This window comes from Rhineura floridana, chromosome 8 (assembly GCF_030035675.1).
Source record: "Rhineura floridana isolate rRhiFlo1 chromosome 8, rRhiFlo1.hap2, whole genome shotgun sequence".
Classification (NCBI taxonomy): domain Eukaryota; kingdom Metazoa; phylum Chordata; class Lepidosauria; order Squamata; family Rhineuridae; genus Rhineura; species Rhineura floridana.
In genome coordinates this window covers 112878321-112897039 of record NC_084487.1, presented here as the reverse complement: position 1 = coordinate 112897039, position 18719 = coordinate 112878321, and the positions used below count along the sequence as shown (strand labels likewise).

Genomic DNA, 18719 nt, shown 5'->3' with positions numbered 1-18719 from the left:
TGCACATACTTTGGATACAAAGGGTCCCAGGCTGAATCTCTGGCATCTTCAAGTAAGACTGGGAAGGACTCCAGCCTAGAACCCCGGAAAGCTGCTGTTAGTCTGTGTTGACAGTACTAAGCATGATGGGCCAATGGTCTGACTTGGCATAAGGCAGCTTTCTGTATAGTCTGCAACACTTACCTGATCTCCTATCTCTGGCATTGCTGCGGTGAACCAGGAAGGGGAGGGGCAAAGTGAAAGTGAAGGTGGCGCACTGCAAACACACTGGTGGAAGCACCAGATTGGCTCTGCCAGTGCGTTTGCACCTGGCCAACCTTGCCACTACGTTGTCCCTCTCCTGCCCAGTATACTGCAGTGATGCCAGTGATGGGAAGTCAGATTAAGGGTCCCCCACCAACCTCTGCACTGATAGCTATAGGCCCTATACTGAGATAACTGGCTGCAAACTATGCAAGACAAAGTGAACGAAAAACAGATTTCTCACTTACCATCTCTGCACACAATTCATTCAACATTTGGTGTGGGTGTTCTGTTCTTAGAGCTATAAGGCTAGTAGATGAATTCTGTTACATTACGTAGTCTGTGTAACTTTACATCCCAGAAGCACAATACCAACAGATTAGAGATGTTGAATACATGAATAGTGTGATTCTGTACCAGTCTGTGTTGCTGGATGGATAACTCCACTGCTTCTCAGAAATCTTCTTCCCGCTGGAAATGCTCTAGCATTAAAAAGAACAGGATATCATACAGTATACAGACTTACAAATATTTTTTAAAGAGGGCTACCAGTCTGACTTATACATGAGAGCCCACCTAAGAGGGCTGACCTTGTTTGAAAATGGCCATTTTTCAGCTGAATTCAAGGACAGGTGATCTATCCTACATACTTCTGCCTTCCTGCCTATTTAACCTGTCTAATTGTGCACTACCCAACGGATTCAACATGGGTAATTGTACATTAATAGCTGGCTAGATCTTTGTCCCAAAGGTGCTTAGAAATTAAATAGAGCATGGAGAATGGCAGAAGGAGAACCTAGGAAAACGGCAAAGAATCTCGTGGCACCTTAAAAGACCAACAAAGATTTACTGTGAAACAGGTTTTTGTGAAGTTGGGCTTGAAAAAGGCAGAGTACTACTGAAGGTGTCTCCATTAATAACCCTACTCCCCTCCACTCATTCAAATGCATTAGTTCTATTCCAGTCCAGATCCTCCAATCCCTTTTCACTGAGTAAATTAGGCTACAGTCCTATGGATACGAACCCAGTGGGAAGTCTTAATCAGTATACCCAGGCTATGATTGGTCTATTAATCATTAAGAAACAGATCTTGACCATTAATTTGACAGAGCTATTACCTGTGGCCAAGTCATTTTGCATCAAAGCAAAATTTCTCTCTCCCTGTTCCCTCCCCTTCCCACTACTCACTTCTATTATAATAGTCTTCCACTCCTTATTCCATCATGCTCCACAGAGCCACTGGTCCACATTTGAAACCTTGCACAAACATGGCAATGTCTGTGAACATCTTTCATTTGACACATCTGTGCTAGCCTTTTAGATGTGGGGCTAAGCCATCTAAAATTTAAAATACTTAGTTGTTGTGAAAGTAGCAAAATTCTCACATTTTCTCAAAATGGAAAGTTTCCAATAGCTAAATTTGTCTCTGTCCTTAAAAGGAACTCAGAAACTGAATTGGTGCATCAATTTCAACTCATTCTTAAAGAAACCACCATAAAATTGTGAGATTTCAAATACTACCAAATGAAGCCTTCTGAGTTCAAGTGTCCTAAAATCTAATTACAGCCATGATAATAAAAGCAACAAAATATAAATTGTCTGAGATGAAGTATGACACAACGATTGCTTCTCTTTGCCCTTTACTAAATGCCATGCAGTGACAGCTCTCTAATCACCAGTGTTCCATTATGCAGAACTGAACAGCCCAGCTTCCGCACCCAGCTCAGAGAAGCAGAGTCCCATGGCACAACAGCATAGCCCAATGGCTCAGCAAAGCCCCCTATCACAGCAGAGCCCTGTAACACAGCCGGCACCTCCACAGCCACTCCAACCTCAAGGCCATGAAAACAGGTAAGGAAAGAATAGATGATCCAGTGTTCTGCCTCTTCCAAGTATACAATGCAATACCATGATTCCCTAATGGTGGAGTCGAAGAATCTTTTTGGGAAGTGAAAGGGGTGGCTCAGCTGTATTCAGCATTTTGGCTTGGATCAGAATAGCCCTTCCACAAACTGAAGGGTTCTTTCTGTTTGCAGAAGGGACTATGATCAGCAAAGGCTCCCACTCAAGGAAGGAAAAGGGAGGCAATTTTCACCAATTCTCCCTTCCTCTGGCAGCCTCTCGCATAAGGATGGAGTTCACTGCATGGTGCCGATCCACATGCATTTCAATAGTCCATTGTTTCTTTACCGGTCCTTCCTTTTCTTGTTTCCGTTTTCTCTGGTGCTTGCTGATTTGATCTGATTTGTGCACGTTTTGGGGTGATTTGATCTGCAGTTGTTGTTTTTTGGGTTGCAAAAATTACATAATTGTTTTCATACATACTTATGTAAATGACAGCATTCCACATTGTTTTATGGCAGCAGAGAAAAACATTGTGTATTTTTTAGGTTGCTTTACGATCTGGTTTAAACAATGAATTCCCGGTTTATTTAAATCATTTAAAAACTCTCACACTTAGATAGGGCACCAGGAGCTGCACCAATGATTGAACATCAACAAGGGTCTCGCGAGGTGTGGCAATAGAAAGTTAAAAAAAACAGTCAGAGAGAGTGTGCGAGAGGTGCAGGCAGGCAGGCAGGCAGACGGCGGTGGCACCCCACACACACACACCACACACACACTGTTTGTCCCTGTCAGTCACACAGTGACACATACATATTTAGCACAAAGAGAGAGCCCTTGGTTAGCTCAGGACAGCAGCAATGAAAGAGGGGCAGGGCAAGGTGGGTAGCACGGGTCAGTCTCATCATCATGTTTCCCACACAAGAGATTCAGAATGCTCTGAGATATCTTGTTTGAAAAACATAGCATTGCAGAATGATTTGACAATTAACATTGAAAACATATATAGCCATTTCTTTTGCATTATATTGTGATAATAATGAATGTTTTCGTAATATATAATGGACAAATGGAAATCCTGTGGTTGGCACATCTTAATTATGAAAAAAAAACGTAAAATAGGGGGAGGAGTTCAAAAAAAGATTCTTGCCAATTGCTGTCACTGCTGCAAAATCCATGCCGATTACAACTGTGGCCCGCTGCAAGAGATCAGTGCCACCCCACAGGGCTAGCGAACTAGCAAATTCAGTCAGCATCTGGTACCAGGTTCAATTTTGTCGGATATTCTCCCCCATCCCGACTCCCACACTACTTCCTACTCAAACAGATTTTCAAGGGACAGAGGGAGCTGCATAGGGGAAATCAGCAAAAATGTCTCTCTATGCTCCTTTCCATGAGGGGGACAGTTTCATGAGCAGAATTTCTCTCCAGTCAACCTGGATCCAACCCTTTATGTTAAAGATTACAGTGCATAGTTTGATTATTACTTCTCTGATGCTGTTGATAGAGATGTGGTCCATGGAGCAAATGCTTCTTTGTAAACTATCAGGCTACTGTAGCCTGTGTAGTAATTGCCAACACTTTCATTTGGTGACTTTTGACATGGCTTTACCTTTTTTTCATGGTAAGGATTCTTGTGGTACTGCCCCAAAGGATAAGATCAATGAATATGCTTCAGTCATGACACTACGACACTTTATTGTATGAAAGTGATAGACAAAAGTTACTTTGGGTGACGTTACTACATCAGAAGTGGTCATGAGGATTATAAATGGTTATGATGATGTCCCATTTTTTAATCTTATAACTGACCCCCTCTCATGATCCACACAAACAAATCAGTATTAGAAATCAGTTTCTTAAGTAAATTGTCAGCTATCTTTGTTTACAGCTGATTATTTTTCTCTGAATAATTTTTACATGTTAGCTATCACTATACTTTTTCTTTCAGTTATAGCCACAAGAAAGTTCTACCTTAAAAGAAATGATCAGTCTAAAACTTCTATAGCCATTTTGTAATTTCCAGGCAATTATATTTTGTCCTTGGATTAACTTTTGTCTTGTAAAATGTGACCTAATACATTATCATTATACTCCACATCATTGATTTACCAATGTACCTCATCCAGACCTTGACCCAACACTAAATGACAGTTTAAAAGTTTCTACACTGTGTTATAAAAAGGACTAATTAGTTGTGGTTCAAGTACAATGCTCTATATGTCATTTAAAATTCCTACGAAGTTAAAGCTGCAGTCCTAACTACACTTAACTAGAGAAGTAAGTTCCTTTGAAATCAGCAGCACTTCCTTTCATGTAACGTGCTGGAGACTGAGATGCCAATTATCCAAAACCTTATGAGTCTAGGCTTCAAAAAGCTACTTTAGCTGGGGCCAGTGGGAGTTTTTGATTGTTAACTTTTTATACTTTTTGAAGAACAGACCTCCTGATAACTGAGCACAACCTGCTGTTGAAATTCTCTTCAGTTTCAAAAGATTACAGGCCATGATCTGAAGGTCCCTGGTACACCAACTTTGCTGAAGCTAAGTAAGCTTGGGTCAGGATGGAAATTCCTGACTTACAAATTGTTACATCAAAGAAGCCAGAGGGATTAGCCGGTAACCCTATGTATGCTGGCTTGGGTTCCATGATGGAAGAACAGTGGGGCATTAACTTCAAATATAAATCAGTCAATCAACTGTTGCCATGAAGGATGAGGGAAGGATGAGATTCGAAACACACATTGAGAACCTCCATAGGTGGCTGGAGCTAGTTGCACAGTTCTTTTGGGTCCTTGGCACTAAGTAGAGCACAAGTGGGCAACCTGTGGCCCGCGGTCCACTTTCATGTGGGTGGCAATGAGAGAAAATGGGGGTAGAGGTAGCCGAAGGACAGAAAGAATGAAAAAGAGTGGCAAAAAGAGAAAGATAGAAAGGAGTAGCAGAAAGAAAGAGAGAAATGGAGATGGCAGAAACAAAAAAGCGGGTGGCCCTACTCACATAATTACCTTGCTTCCGGAATATGGGTGGTCTGTTAGAGGAAAAGTAGTATTTATTAGTACTACGGGAAGATGGCGACGAGGCCGCCTGCTTGGTTCCGAGCGCTGCAGCTGGTATGATAGTTTTGAAATCTTATGGTCATCTTACAACCCTCAAATTTAATCCAAACTGCTTTGAAAGCTGCCGCTTGTCTGGCAGCAAAGACAGTGATAAAAGCCTTTGAGAACATCTGCTTTATTAACTTTATCTGTATCACCTTTCTCCTACGGCTCCCACACGCTGTGCTTAACCACAGCTACAATCATTTTGGTGGTAGCGAGCTGTATATGTACAGCTTATTTTGGATCATAAAAAGCTGGGGAGTGCAGACAGAGATATCTGGACTATTAGTACTACGGCTGAGAGAGAAATTCATTGGGTTTGCATTTTAATGCAAACTTACCTCCTTTTCACTTCCCAAAACAATACATGAACTGAAACACAGCCATCCTTCAAAGGTTGCAGTGAAGTTCTCCAACCAGAAAATGCATACATTTGCACATATTAGTAAAAATAACATAAAATGCTTATGTTGGGAAAATTTCTTGGAAAAATATGTATCCTAGGCAAAACTGCATATAAAATGCATATATTAGAAATGTGCTTGAAAATGCATGTGAAATTTTATGCAGACTTTTTTTTAAAAAAAAACAAATTGATTGAGAAATGAGATGAGCTTAAGACTGGAAAAACAAGAAACCAAAATTGACAGATTCATACATCCCAACTTAGTACACAAGTGGCTGATCTGTGGGAGAAGTGACATTTTTTTTTTATAATAATTTTTATTATTCAAATGTTTATAAAACAAATACAACAAAAACAATACAACAAAAATAAAAAAAAGAACTTGACTTCCGATTTGTTACAGATCAGCTATAAGTATATAATATATATCAAACCTGTCCCCTAAAACATACGAAATTCACTTTTTTCCATAGTCTATCTTGATTAATCGTCAAATCCCATTATCATCATTTCATTTTTTTCTTTCAACAAAAAGTCGAAAAGAGGCTTCCATTCCTTAAGAAATGTATCTGTCGATTTTTCTCTAAGAAGGCATGTCAATTTGTCCATCTCAACTAAGTCCATTAATTTCAATAGCCATTCTTCCATTGTTGGTATCGATTCCATTTTCCACTTTTGTGCATATAATAATCTTGCTGCCGTGATCATATATAATATTATTCTTCCATATTTCTTTTCCTTTTGTTTATCCATAAAACCCAATAAAAAAAATTCTGGCTTTGACTGAATATTTATCTTTAAGATTTTTTGCATCATCCTACCTATCTGTGCCCAAAATAATTTTGCCTGTTTACACGACCACCACATATGATAAAAAGATCCTTCTTGTTGTTTACATTTCCAACATACATTAGAAACATTACTATACATTTTTGACAACTTTTCTGGAGTCATATACCAACGATACATCATTTTATAAAAATTTTCTTTAAGATTATAACATAATGTAAATTTCAAACCTTTTTTCCACGTATTTTCCCATTGATCCATTTGTAAATTATAACCAAAAATTTTTGCCCACTTAACCATACACTCTTTTACATGTTCTTCTTCCATGTCCATTTTTAATAAAAATTTATACATTTTTGCAATTATACATTCACCATTTGTACACAAACCTATTTCAAAATCAGATTTATTTATTTCAAACCCATACATTTTCTTGTCCATTTTGTATCTTTCTAACAATTGTGAATAGGCAAACCATTGTGAACTATATCCTTCCTTTATTAGTTGTTCTCTCTCTTTCATTATATATTCTCCATGCACATTTTCTAATAGTTCTTGGTAAGTTAACCATTTCTCTTTTCCAGCCATTTCTCTTCTGTAAAACGCTTCTTGACTTGAAACACATAGTGGTATTTTCGAAAAAAACCTTGTTTTGTATTTATTCCATATTTTCAACAAAGGACGTCTTATAAAATGATTATTAAAATCCACATTAACTTTTACTTTATCATACCATAGATATCCATGCCATCCCCACTTCAGGTTGTGACCCTCCAAATCCAATAATCTTTTATTCCTCAATAGAATCCATTCCTTTATCCAGACTAAGCAACAAGCAGCAAAATAAAGTCTCAAATTTGGTAATCCCAGTCCTCCTCTTTCTTTGGCGTCTTGTAATAATTTAAATTTAACTCTTGGTTTTTTCCCCTGCCAAACAAATTTAGAAATATCTTTTTGCCATTGTTTAAAAGGTAAATCAGAGGATATGACAGGTATTGTTTGAAATAGAAACATCATTCTCGGCAATACATTCATTTTTATTACAGATATTCTACCCATTAATGACAACTGTAATTTATCCCATTTTAACAAATCTTTCTTAATCTCTGTCCATAATTTTTCATAATTATTATGAAACAACTTTGAATTTTTATTTGTCATAATGATACCTAAATATTTCACCTTTTCTTCTATTTTAAAATCTATCTTCTCCATTAACTCTTTTTGATCTCTTAAAGATAAATTTTTCACCAACATCTTCGTTTTTTGGTTATTGATCTTAAATCCTGCTAATGGTCCAAATTCTTCTAATCCATCAATACTTTGATTCCTTCCAAGGGATTTTCTAATACAATTATCAAGTCGTCAGCAAATGCTCTCAATTTATATTCCTCTTTTTTTATCTTTATTCCCGAAATCCTTTTGTCTTGCCTTATGTCTCTAAGCAGCACTTCTAGAACCAGAATAAATAAAAGAGGGGACAATGGACATCCCTGTCTTGTACCCTTTTGTATTTCACATGAGTCCGTTAAATCCCCATTGACAATTATCTGTGCCTTCTGTGATGTATAAATCGATCTGATCCATTTTATAAAATTATCTCCAAAGTCCATTTGCTCTAGAACCTTAAACATAAGTTTCCAATTCAAATTATCAAATGCTTTCTCAGCATCTAAGAAAATCAAAGCTGCTTGTATGTCATTTCGTTGTTCTAGATATTCCAACACATTCAAAACATTCCTGACGTTATCACGTAATTGTCTTTTAGGTAAAAACCCCGCTTGATCTTCCTGAATAAATTGTTGCAATATTATTTTCATTCTTTCAGCCAAAATCATTGTAAAAATTGTATAGTCATTATTCAATAAAGATATTGGCCGATAATTTTTTGTTTTGGTTAGATCCTGCTCCTCTTTAGGTATTAATGTTATATTGGCATTTTTCCAACTATCCGGTATCTTCCCCTCTTGTAAAATAGAATTCATTGTATACTGTAAAGGTAATAAAAGTTCCTCCTCCAAGCATTTGTAATACATTGCTGATAGTCCATCCGGTCCTGGCGCCTTTCCTAATTTAATTTTACTTATAGCCTCAGATATTTCTCTTGACATAATAGGACCATTAATAGCTTGTCTCTGAAAATCTGTAATTTTAGGCAAATTCTGTTTAGATATATACTCTTCTATTTTTTCTGAGGGAATTTCCTGACACTTATACAAAGTTGAATAATATTGATGGAAAACCCTTTGGATTTTTACATTGTCTGTCAACATCTCATCTCCTTCTTGTATCTTTAAAATAAGATTTTTTTGTTGTTCTTTTCTTAATTTATATGCTAGCAATTTCCCCGGTTTATTTGCAAATTCAAAAGTCCTTTGTTTAGCAAAGTTTAATTTCCTTTCAATTTCTCTAACTGTCAACATTGACACTTGTTTCTGTAACATTTTAATTTGATTTACAGTAGAAGCTTTAGTTGGATTCTTTTTCAATTCTTCCTCTTTTTGTTTTATTTCTTCCAAGATTAATTGCATTTTCTGTTGTTTCTTCTTTTTTAATTCAGAATTACATTTAATAAAATATCCCCTCATAAATGCTTTACGTATCCCAAACAATATTTTCATCTGATCCTTTATGTAAATTATGTTCGAAAAACTCTTTTAATTTCTTCTTACATTCCTGCACTATTTTATCATTCTGTAATAAAGATTCATTTAGTCTCCATCTAAATCCAAGATTTTTTTTTTAAAAGTCAATATCACTGGATTGTGATCCGAAAAAGTTTTTGGTAATACATCCATCTTGGAAATGTCTTTCACTAAGTTTTTAGACATCCAAATCATATCAATCCTCGAAAATGTTTTATGTCTTTCTGAAAAGTAAGTAAATTCCTTTGCATTGTCATTTATATATCTCCAAGCATCCACCAATTCTAAATTTTCCATCAATTCGAAGCAAATCTTCGGCAATTTGCCCTGTGTCTCTTTAATATTTTTCTCAGAAAGTCTATCCATTTTTGGTGAAATTACCCCATTCCAATCACCCATGACACACCAATGATCATATGCAAACTCTGATAATTTTTCCATAAGTCTAGTATAAAACCTTGTTTTATCTTCATTGGGAGCATAAATGCCCACTATCAATATTTTTGTACCCTGTATGGTGATTTCAACTCCCACAAATCTGCCACTATCATCCAATAATATCAATTTAGGAGACAATTGTGAGTTAATATAAAGAACCACACCATTTTTTTTTGGATCCTGCCGAAATAAATTCTTCACCCAAATTTTTACAAATTAAATATTTAGAGTCTTTCTTCTTAATGTGAGTTTCTTGTAAACAAATTATATCCAATTTTAATTTTTTCAAATAATGAAATACTTTCCTTCTCTTCTGCGACGAATTAGCTCCATTTATATTCCAGGTTAGATATTTGTAATCCATTTTTAAGCATGTATTTTAGAAAAATCTGTACCTGTTGCTCCCTTTGATTCATCATCATCCTTTTCTTCCTCTACCTGTTTCTGTTGACTTTGTTTCCCAGGAATTATGTCCATATCTTTGAGTTTATCTTCTTCCATGTCTTTTGAAGCTTTTCTCAAGAAATCCCTTGCTTTTTGAACAGTATTTAATCGATACTTCTGTTGTCTAAATGTAAAAATCACTCCCTCTGGAACATCCCATCTAAATTGAATTTTACATTGTTTAAGTTTTTCTGTGAAGAAAGTGTATTCTTTTCTCTTACGTAGAAGTCTAATAGGAATTTCCTTCATCACCTGTATTTCTTTACCGTCAATTTTGAAGACATTGTTAAAATGATGTTGCAAAACCATATCTCTGGTCTTCTTTTTTAGAAAATAAACAAGCACATCTCTTGGGATTTTTTTCATTGTTGCATATCTGGAATTAATTCTATAAACTTTATCTATTTCAAATTCCATCCGATCTTCATTCCAATCCAAGGATTTTACCAAGGCATTAACAATTTTCTCTCTGATATCTTCACCTGTTTCCTCAGGAATTGCACGGAATCTCAAGCAATATTCTTTATCTCTGAGTTCCATAACAGCAATATAGTCCAAATTTTTTTCCAATTCCACATTTGTAATATCTATTCTATTCTCTAAGGTTTGCACCTTATCTTTAACATTTTTACATCCTGTGTTAATTGCCCAATGTTGTTTTTAATCTCACCCACTTCTGTTTTGATATGATCTTGTAAATCTTTAAAATCCTTTTTCATATTGCGAAATTCATCTTTAAATTGTTGTCTGTCCTGTTTCATCTCTTGTTTCATCTCTTGTTTAAAATCATTAAACCCCTCCATAATTTTCTGGAACATGTCTATCCCTTCCTGTGTATCAGTTGAACCTCTTCGCTCTAAAACTTTGGCTGCTTTCCTGGCTGTCATTCTTGGAAAAAAAAAAAACCCTTTTCTATTATTGGCCAATGTTCCCAAACTTAGAGGCAAACTGTTTCTTTTTTTCTCCCAGCAACAAAAGAGTTAATATTCCAGGCCTGTTAATATGATCTTAACCAACACGGTTCTTATCTCCAGCACATTCAGGAATGTAAAACAAATCCAGTTCTCAGCATCCAGCAGTTAGTAACATACACGAACAGCAGATTCGTTAAAAAAAAAAAAAAATCCAAAATAAAAAGGAATAAAAAAATAGTCTCAGATATATTTCCTTCAAATAATCAAATCATCTTATCTAATAAGTTGCCTCTTATCCGTTTTAATCTTTGTAATTCCAGATTTAAGCCAGCTTTTTGTCATAAAAAAAATAAAACAGGTTCTTTGAATTGCTCCCTTCTTCCTTAACTTTATATAAAGCGAAAAAAGTGTGACTCACCCAAGTTTCTGAGTTGCTGATTCGTAAACAAGTCTCTTTTACGATAGTAATTTAAGTCAATAGATAAGATTTAGACAGAAGGAGGCTAGCTTGTTAAAAACGTTTTTAAAAGAGAAAGAAAAAACGTCTCGCTTACTTTCAGCACAGCTTGTTAGAAATCCAGACTCCGTCTTCCGCAGCTAGATATGCCTTCTTATCTCAGGGGGATTCCTGATCAAATCTAGCAATCTACAGCTCAACAAAGTTCCGTGGATAATCTCTTCGGTTCCCCTTTTATCTTGGAGAACATTTACGCCAGTCAAAAATTCCTGTTGACTGGCTTTTAACTGAAATAAGCTTCCTCTGAGATAGAGCTCACTCAGAGACAACTACCAGCCAGCACTCCTTCCGGGAAGTCGGGAGAAGTGACATTTAATAATAGTCTGTGTTGGAGCAGGAGAGTCTACAAACCTGGCTGTAGCATCAGCTCGGATGTATAGTCTGCCTGTTCCTCCAGTGCTAGGATATCACCTAATATCTGGCTGCACACACACTAGCTGGCTCAAAAGCAGCCAGACCGTTTTCTCTGGCTTCAGTTTAAAATGTATTCAGTTTAAAATGGCTGGACACACCTCCCTTCCCTACTCCTGATTACTCCCTACTCCAACAAAGCACTAGCCAATCACTTTGTCTGCCTGAACCTACAGCAAAGTGTTTTCATCGGACACACCTGGAGTGGCAACGGGATTGATGTACAATCAATTCTGAAGTCTGTGTGGAGCCGACTTCAAGGTAAAATGTGCCTGAGCTGCAACTTTTGAGGTTTTGAGGTAAAAGGGGGCAGAGTTTTACTAGGGTTGTGTGTCCCCGCATCCAGAAAATGGAGGTGGAGACACATTTGCAGTTTTGCTGGCTTCAGTGTGTCTCTGCCCTCTATCTCAGTAGAGACAATACCAGATCCAGGCAATGGGGGGCAGCAGCAACCAGAGAGGCTGCTGCCAGGAAGTGCCAGCCACCACTATTGGGCAGCTGAGGGGAGAGGGGAAAGCATGTCCTTACAGGCAACTGTTGGGAAATAGTGGTGGAGTCAAGGGGGTCAATGGAGACTCTTGTCTCCAGCTTGGTCACAGGTGCTAGTGGTGATGACTAGCCAGTCAGCAAACATGCACTTCCACAGTGCTGATTGAGCCACCCTCTGCCTCCCAGCTGTTGCTGGTGAGGACATATTTGTTCTCTCTTTGTGCCCCACAGTAACAGTGGGTGATTCCTGCCAGAGAATTGCCTCACTGGTTGCTGACCCTGGGGCACACGCGTGTTCTGCTGGAGTGGCACTGTCCTCACTGTTTGGACTTGGCATGTGGCTAGATACTACTGCCTTAGGACAAGGCACGTGTATTCATTTTCAGAAAATGCCCTGTAAATGTTTGTTTAGTTTTGTCCTGATGATTAAATGACATAAAGATAGCCATTTATTGCTTGGCCAAGCTCCATGTTACCCATTTTTTTGCAATCCAGCAACATGCCTTTCATTTAAAGAACATTCCCGGTTCTCATTTTAAAGCAAATAAATACAAATGCATTGCTAAGGTTCCAGACTAACTATTCTTTATTGCTTAGTTATAGGTCGGAAGTAAAAGCAAGGCAGGATGTGAAACCCGACATCCGACAACCTCCATTTACAGACTATAGGCAGCCTTCAACGGATTATAGGCAGCCTCCATTAGACTACAGGCATCCTCCAGTATTGGATTACCAGCAACCGCCGTCTCTGGACTACCGGCAGCCCCCTTTGATAGACTACAGGCAACATTCTCCTGACACCAGGCAATACCCTTTATCAGATTACAGACAGCCCCAGGTACTTGTTTATTGTTTATGTACATATATGTAGTTTTTATAGTGCTTTTCCATGAAGCCGTGCCCAGAGCAGTTTTCAGTGAAGTTTGGTACTTTTGCCTGCTAATATTTAATTGAAGACCCAAACTTGATGCTCTTCCATATTTTTTCATGCAAAAACGGGGAGGGGCCATCGCAGAGGGGTAGTAGAGCACATGCTTTTCATACAAAAGTGGGGAGGGGCTACCCCTCTACCCAGAGGGGTAGAGCACAAGCTTTGCATGCCAAAGGTTCCCGGATTCAGACCCTGACATCTTCAATTAAAGGAGGGGATGGGAAAGACCCCTGCCTGAGGCTCAGGAAAGCTGCTGCTGGCTAGAGTAGACAATGTTTGACTAGTTGGGTCAATGGTCTGATTCATTATAAGACAGATTTCACATGATCAGTTTCATTTTGAATACCCTAATATATTTATAAGTAGTTTTGGTGATGAAATAATACTATTGTCATAACTGATTGCTTTAATTGTTAGCTGCTCTGAGAACCCTTCGGGGTTCAAAGGCAGGCTATAAATATAATAAAACAGAATGGGTCTTTCGTTTACTGATTTCAAAATGGAAGCAACTTGTGCCAACATAGCAAACATGCTGTGTAAACTCCTCCATATTTAAAAAGCAGCTTCTGTTATAGTGCTTGGGAAGTGTTAGTTGTTAAGCCAAAGCTCCACTGCATACATGAAACCCCTCCTGCATATGCAATATGTCTAACTGGATTAGGGCCATATCCATTTTTATTAAAAAAAAGAGAAGAAAAATACATTATGATTATGATTATCAATAATAACAATAATAACAATATCGTAAGCACCCTTCATCATTATTAGTTTAAGCAGGTACACTCCACAGATTGCCTAAATACAAGCCAGATGAAATTGCTGCATAAATACTGTCTCTATTACTGTCATAGATGAAAGCTGCTTATAATTAGGAAATCATAAAACTCCCTGCACAGGCAGTCCAGGGAAAATTGTCAAAAGATCGTGCTTGTGCATGTACGTGTATTGTGATGTTAATTATGCAAGAAGGCACTATCTACAAATACACTGAATAGGTGCTTCTCTTCACAGATCCTGACATTTTGATTCTCACAAATCTAATGACTTCATCCTAAGACTTATTGCGTCAGGACATATATGCTGGGAATGAAGGAGATATACAAGCAGATACAGTGGGCCAAAAGTTTATAGTTTATGTTAAGCAGTAACATACACTCACATAAACATGCCTTTTGTACATGAACTATGTCTCCAGAAGGGACTAAGCAAAAATTATGCTTAACGCTGGAAATAACTGAGCTAATTCCATGAACTTGGATGACAAACCCTTTCAAGAGCAGTATGTCTGTGTGAGGACAAGTTCATGACATCAGCAGAATTAAGTGGGAAAGCTTTTCCTGAACTGTATAACTTCAGGGTGGACCTGAGAAGTTACCTCAGGGGTGGAAGAACCTGTTGCCTCCAGATGTTGCTGGACTCCAACTCCCATCAGCCCCAGCCAGCATGGCCAATGGTCAGGGCTGACAGAAGTTGTATTCAAACAGCATCTGGGGGGGGCATAGCTTCCCTACCCCTGAGTTACATGTTTGAATGTTCCTCCATGAAAAGCCATGTCCATATAGAGAACAAGCATGTCAAGGAGCTGGACTGTAGTGTAGCACCTCCCCAACACAATGTTTTTGTTTTCATTTGGAGAGATGGTTTCTTTGTGGGAAAGTATTCAGACTTGCAACCCACCCTTAGCACACATTCTAGGGAAAACCTGCTTGATTTTGCTAATTTTATAATGAGAACCTGAAAGGGGGGACCAGAGAGAGAGAGAAATTCATACCGGGGCAGGAGGTGGTGGAAGATAGAGATTACATAGCACATCATGTATAATTCAGAATGATAAAGAAACTTCAGATTTTGAAGTTTACATGTAAGTTTTCTAAATTTAATAAAAGTGTTTCATATTCTCAAAATCTCCTTTACAGCTTTATCTACAATCCACAGTTGAAATACTAAGTTTTAAGCAGATTGCATCCCTATCGTATCACAGTTTCCTTGGAAGTAACCCATTTATTTCACTGGGGTTACTTCCAGGTAAGCTTGCTCCAGTCTCTTTGGTTTTCTTTGCACTGATGTATCTGCCTGCAACAGATCTTAATGAGCCACAATGTTGGAATAATGTCATAGTTTGTGACATTGACTTGCCGTGGTTATTAGCACACCCTCTCCTAAATGCGTATCTGCTATACAGTGGCTGCATTCAGATATCACAATAAGCCATGGTTTACTGGGACATCCAAAAGCAGCAAGAAAATCTTGTCCCCAAGTCAGACATTTACCAGATGACAACAGTCTGCACATGATAAAGAAGCAGGTGCACTCCCCTCTTCTTCATCACACAGCTAAACGTGTGATACAGGCAAACCACATGAAAGCCTGAAAACAAGACTGTTAGATTTGCATGATTCTTCCCACTCAAAAAATTGAGGGAAATCAGACTTTTTTTTTTTAGTATCGGCTTCCATATGGTCTACATGCACCACACATTACTTTAGGTGCCCTCCATCACAGAAAGAGCGCTGCTACTGAGTGTCTGAAGCAGGCTATAGCATCAAGCAGTAAACCAACTTGAGTTCAAATGTTACCATTTCAAATATATGGATTGAGAATTGTAGCCTCGATAAAGAAAATTGTTCTCTATTCATTAAAATATTTTTTTTTCTTCTCCTCTTCCTTGGCCATACAGGATTTTGATTATTTTACTGTGGACATGGAGAAGGGAGCCAAAGGATTTGGATTCAGTATTCGAGGAGGAAGAGAGTACAAAATGGATCTCTATGTGTTGAGGTTGGCAGAAGATGGGCCAGCAATAAGAAATGGAAGAATGAGGGTAAGATGGGTTGAAGAGATGGGCACTACCAGAGGTACTTGAAAATAAGTGCTGTTCAACAAAGTTGAACTCATTTCGATGCATAGGATGAAGGTGTAAGGCTGCAATCCTGTGCAGACTTACGTGGAAGTAACTTTCAGCTAGACTCAATGTATGTAAGACTGGGGTGCATGACTGCTACCCTCCACCTTTTTATCTTAAGCATCTCCCTCTTTGGAGGCTTGAGGTGGGTCTTACACTATGTTGGAGTATTGCAGCCAAAGGCTACAACACTATGCCTACTTAACTGGGAGTGAGCGCCATTGAGTGGGACCTGCTTCTGAGTAAATATGTATAGTATAGGATTGCATTGTAAGAAAGTAACAAAGATGCAATCCTGTGCCTAGTTACTCATGCATAATAGTCCCATAGAACTCATCCAGATGTTCAGAGCTGCCCTTTTTCTTGATGCAGAAAACAGCTTCTTTTAAGGTAAAATTATTTTCGTTTGGAAAACTGTAATTTCCTAGTAATTTCTCTGCAACAAAGAGTTTTCATGGTGAATTAATCTTTAAGACAGCACTGAGGTATTTGAGAAGAGCAATATGTAAATATTAACCGCCAGCCTAGAACATTATTTAAACTTTTTATTGCAAATAAGAAAGATATGTATCTGTTGTTATTTTGTGTGAATGATCAGAAAGAAATCAGAGAACTAAGAACAGAGGCATGTGTAATAATGGAAAAGTACTATCATTAATTGTGGAAGAAGTAATATAAAAACAAGCCTATCTGATCATGCATTGCGGATTTGATGTTGCCTGTACTTACTGAAATCTCCGGCTTTGTTTGGCAAACTCTTTTGACAATATATGAGTATCCTGAAGGAATAAAATATATTGCATATATTGCACTTTTATAAGATGTCATTCATGTCACAAACTGGGAATGGATTGGGGGGGAGGTGTTATTCCTAATTCTGCACTCATCAACCCTAGCTATAGTCCTCATCCATTCTGAAGCAAACCAATTAAAGACTGGTTTAGGGACCTTTCATATATTACAGCAATGTCATTGATTATTGTCACATAGAGGAGGGCCGGGATCTCTTCTCGATCATCCCAGAGTGCAGGACACGGAATAATGGGCTCAAGTTGCAGGAAGCCAGATTTCGACTGGACATCAGCCATATGACAATGGAACCAATTACCTAGAGAGGTAGTGGGCTCTCCGACACTGGAGGCGTTCAAGAGGCAGCTGGACAGCCATCTGTCGGGAATGCTTTGATTTGGATTCCTGCATTGAGCAGGGGGTTGGACTCGATGGCCTTATAGACCCCTTCCAACTCTACTATTCTATGATTCTATTACTTCCACAAGAAGGGCAGGGGTATGAGTAACTCATTCAACTTTATATTCTATGCAGGCACAAGGCTACATGTTACAGAAAGTTGTATCAATCACAGATATAGAAGCTTCATAAAAATTTATCTCTGTCTCTTGAAAACTTCACCATAGGCCAGAAATTGCAGTTCCTTTCATAGTATAGATGGCGCTTCAGCTATTGAGGAAATAACACTGGCAGTGGAAAATATTTAATTGTACATAGATGCTTTCAGGAGTGTGTAGCATTTTGCTTTGCATTGTGAGAGTTTGTCATCATTAATAAAGCATTACAAACAAGTGTCATACCCTAAGGCTTGCAGAGTTTGTGAAGTAGCTATTGGGATGTTTGTGAAGTAGCTGCTGGGATGCTGAAGCTTGTTCAGCAAACTCAGAGAGAGAAAAGTAGATGAAGAAAGTGAAACAGCAATCCTGCATTTAGCAGGATGTGTGAGAGCCTCTTCAGTCAGGCTCACTGGATGAACTCAGAATGATGAGTACAGAAGACTGATGGAACTGAACTCATCAGAGATTAGGGAAGAGGTATTCATTTGTAGAAGAAACACTGGGGACTAAAAAAAACCCAGCAACTGAAAGTGTAGTCTGCAAAAGAAGGGAACCAAAATGTGTCTATATTCAACAAGAGCCACAGATTAAAGTCTTCTGGTTGTTGAAGTACAGTACAATCTCATTTTCTAGTTGTCCCAGCTAATGCGATGTTTGAGTAAACAGGAGATCTCTTTACCAAAGTTTACACTGATATAGAGATACTCAGTGAATTCAAATTTCTTTTCCATAATCAATGTTTCTGATACTGCAGTGGTCTATTCTACCTGCTTTTCTGCTAAGGAGTCTTACATTCTCTATACCACATCCTGAAATATAAGTATTTGCCACCTTTGAAAGCTTATCAATAGCAAACTATATTAGCCCTATGTTGTGTAGCCATCTAGATTAACTTCATCTACATACAGACCAGGTTTCTTGGAGTAAGATTATATCATGAAGGGTCAAAAAATCTTTTATGGACATATCATTTGCTTTGCTCTGCCATCCTGCAATGTTCCAAGAAATTATTTTTAATTTATCTTTAGGAAGATTACTTCTCTGTCAATTATCAGGTTGCTGGAATCGATTGTTTTCCAGAGTTATCCCCAATTTATATCCAGGGTTTACAGATGTTTCTTGCTGTTGTAATAGGTCGCTAGCTTCATTTAGCTTGTTCGTACAAGATGATGGATTTGCTGTAAAAGGATGAGATATTAAAGACTTAGGATGTTCAACATCTAAGTTCTGCTCCGACAGCAGAACACTATTTTTCCCAGATGAATTTGTGCTCACTTGCAGGTTTCGATCATTTGATGT

At 38.0% G+C, this 18719-nt stretch overlaps 1 protein-coding gene across 24 annotated transcripts in view; it reads left to right on the top strand.

Annotated features, from left to right (window-relative positions):
• The window catches only part of MAGI2 (membrane associated guanylate kinase, WW and PDZ domain containing 2), a 1014264-nt gene that overhangs the window by 936814 nt on the left and 58731 nt on the right, over positions 1-18719 (top strand). For all 24 annotated transcript variants that reach the window (XM_061582129.1, XM_061582109.1, XM_061582110.1 and 21 more), the window contains 3 exons: positions 1938-2094; positions 12839-13079; positions 15850-15993. In XM_061582129.1, coding sequence (XP_061438113.1) covers positions 1938-2094; positions 12839-13079; positions 15850-15993 — 542 coding nt within the window. The remainder of the gene's footprint in view (positions 1-1937; positions 2095-12838; positions 13080-15849; positions 15994-18719) is intronic.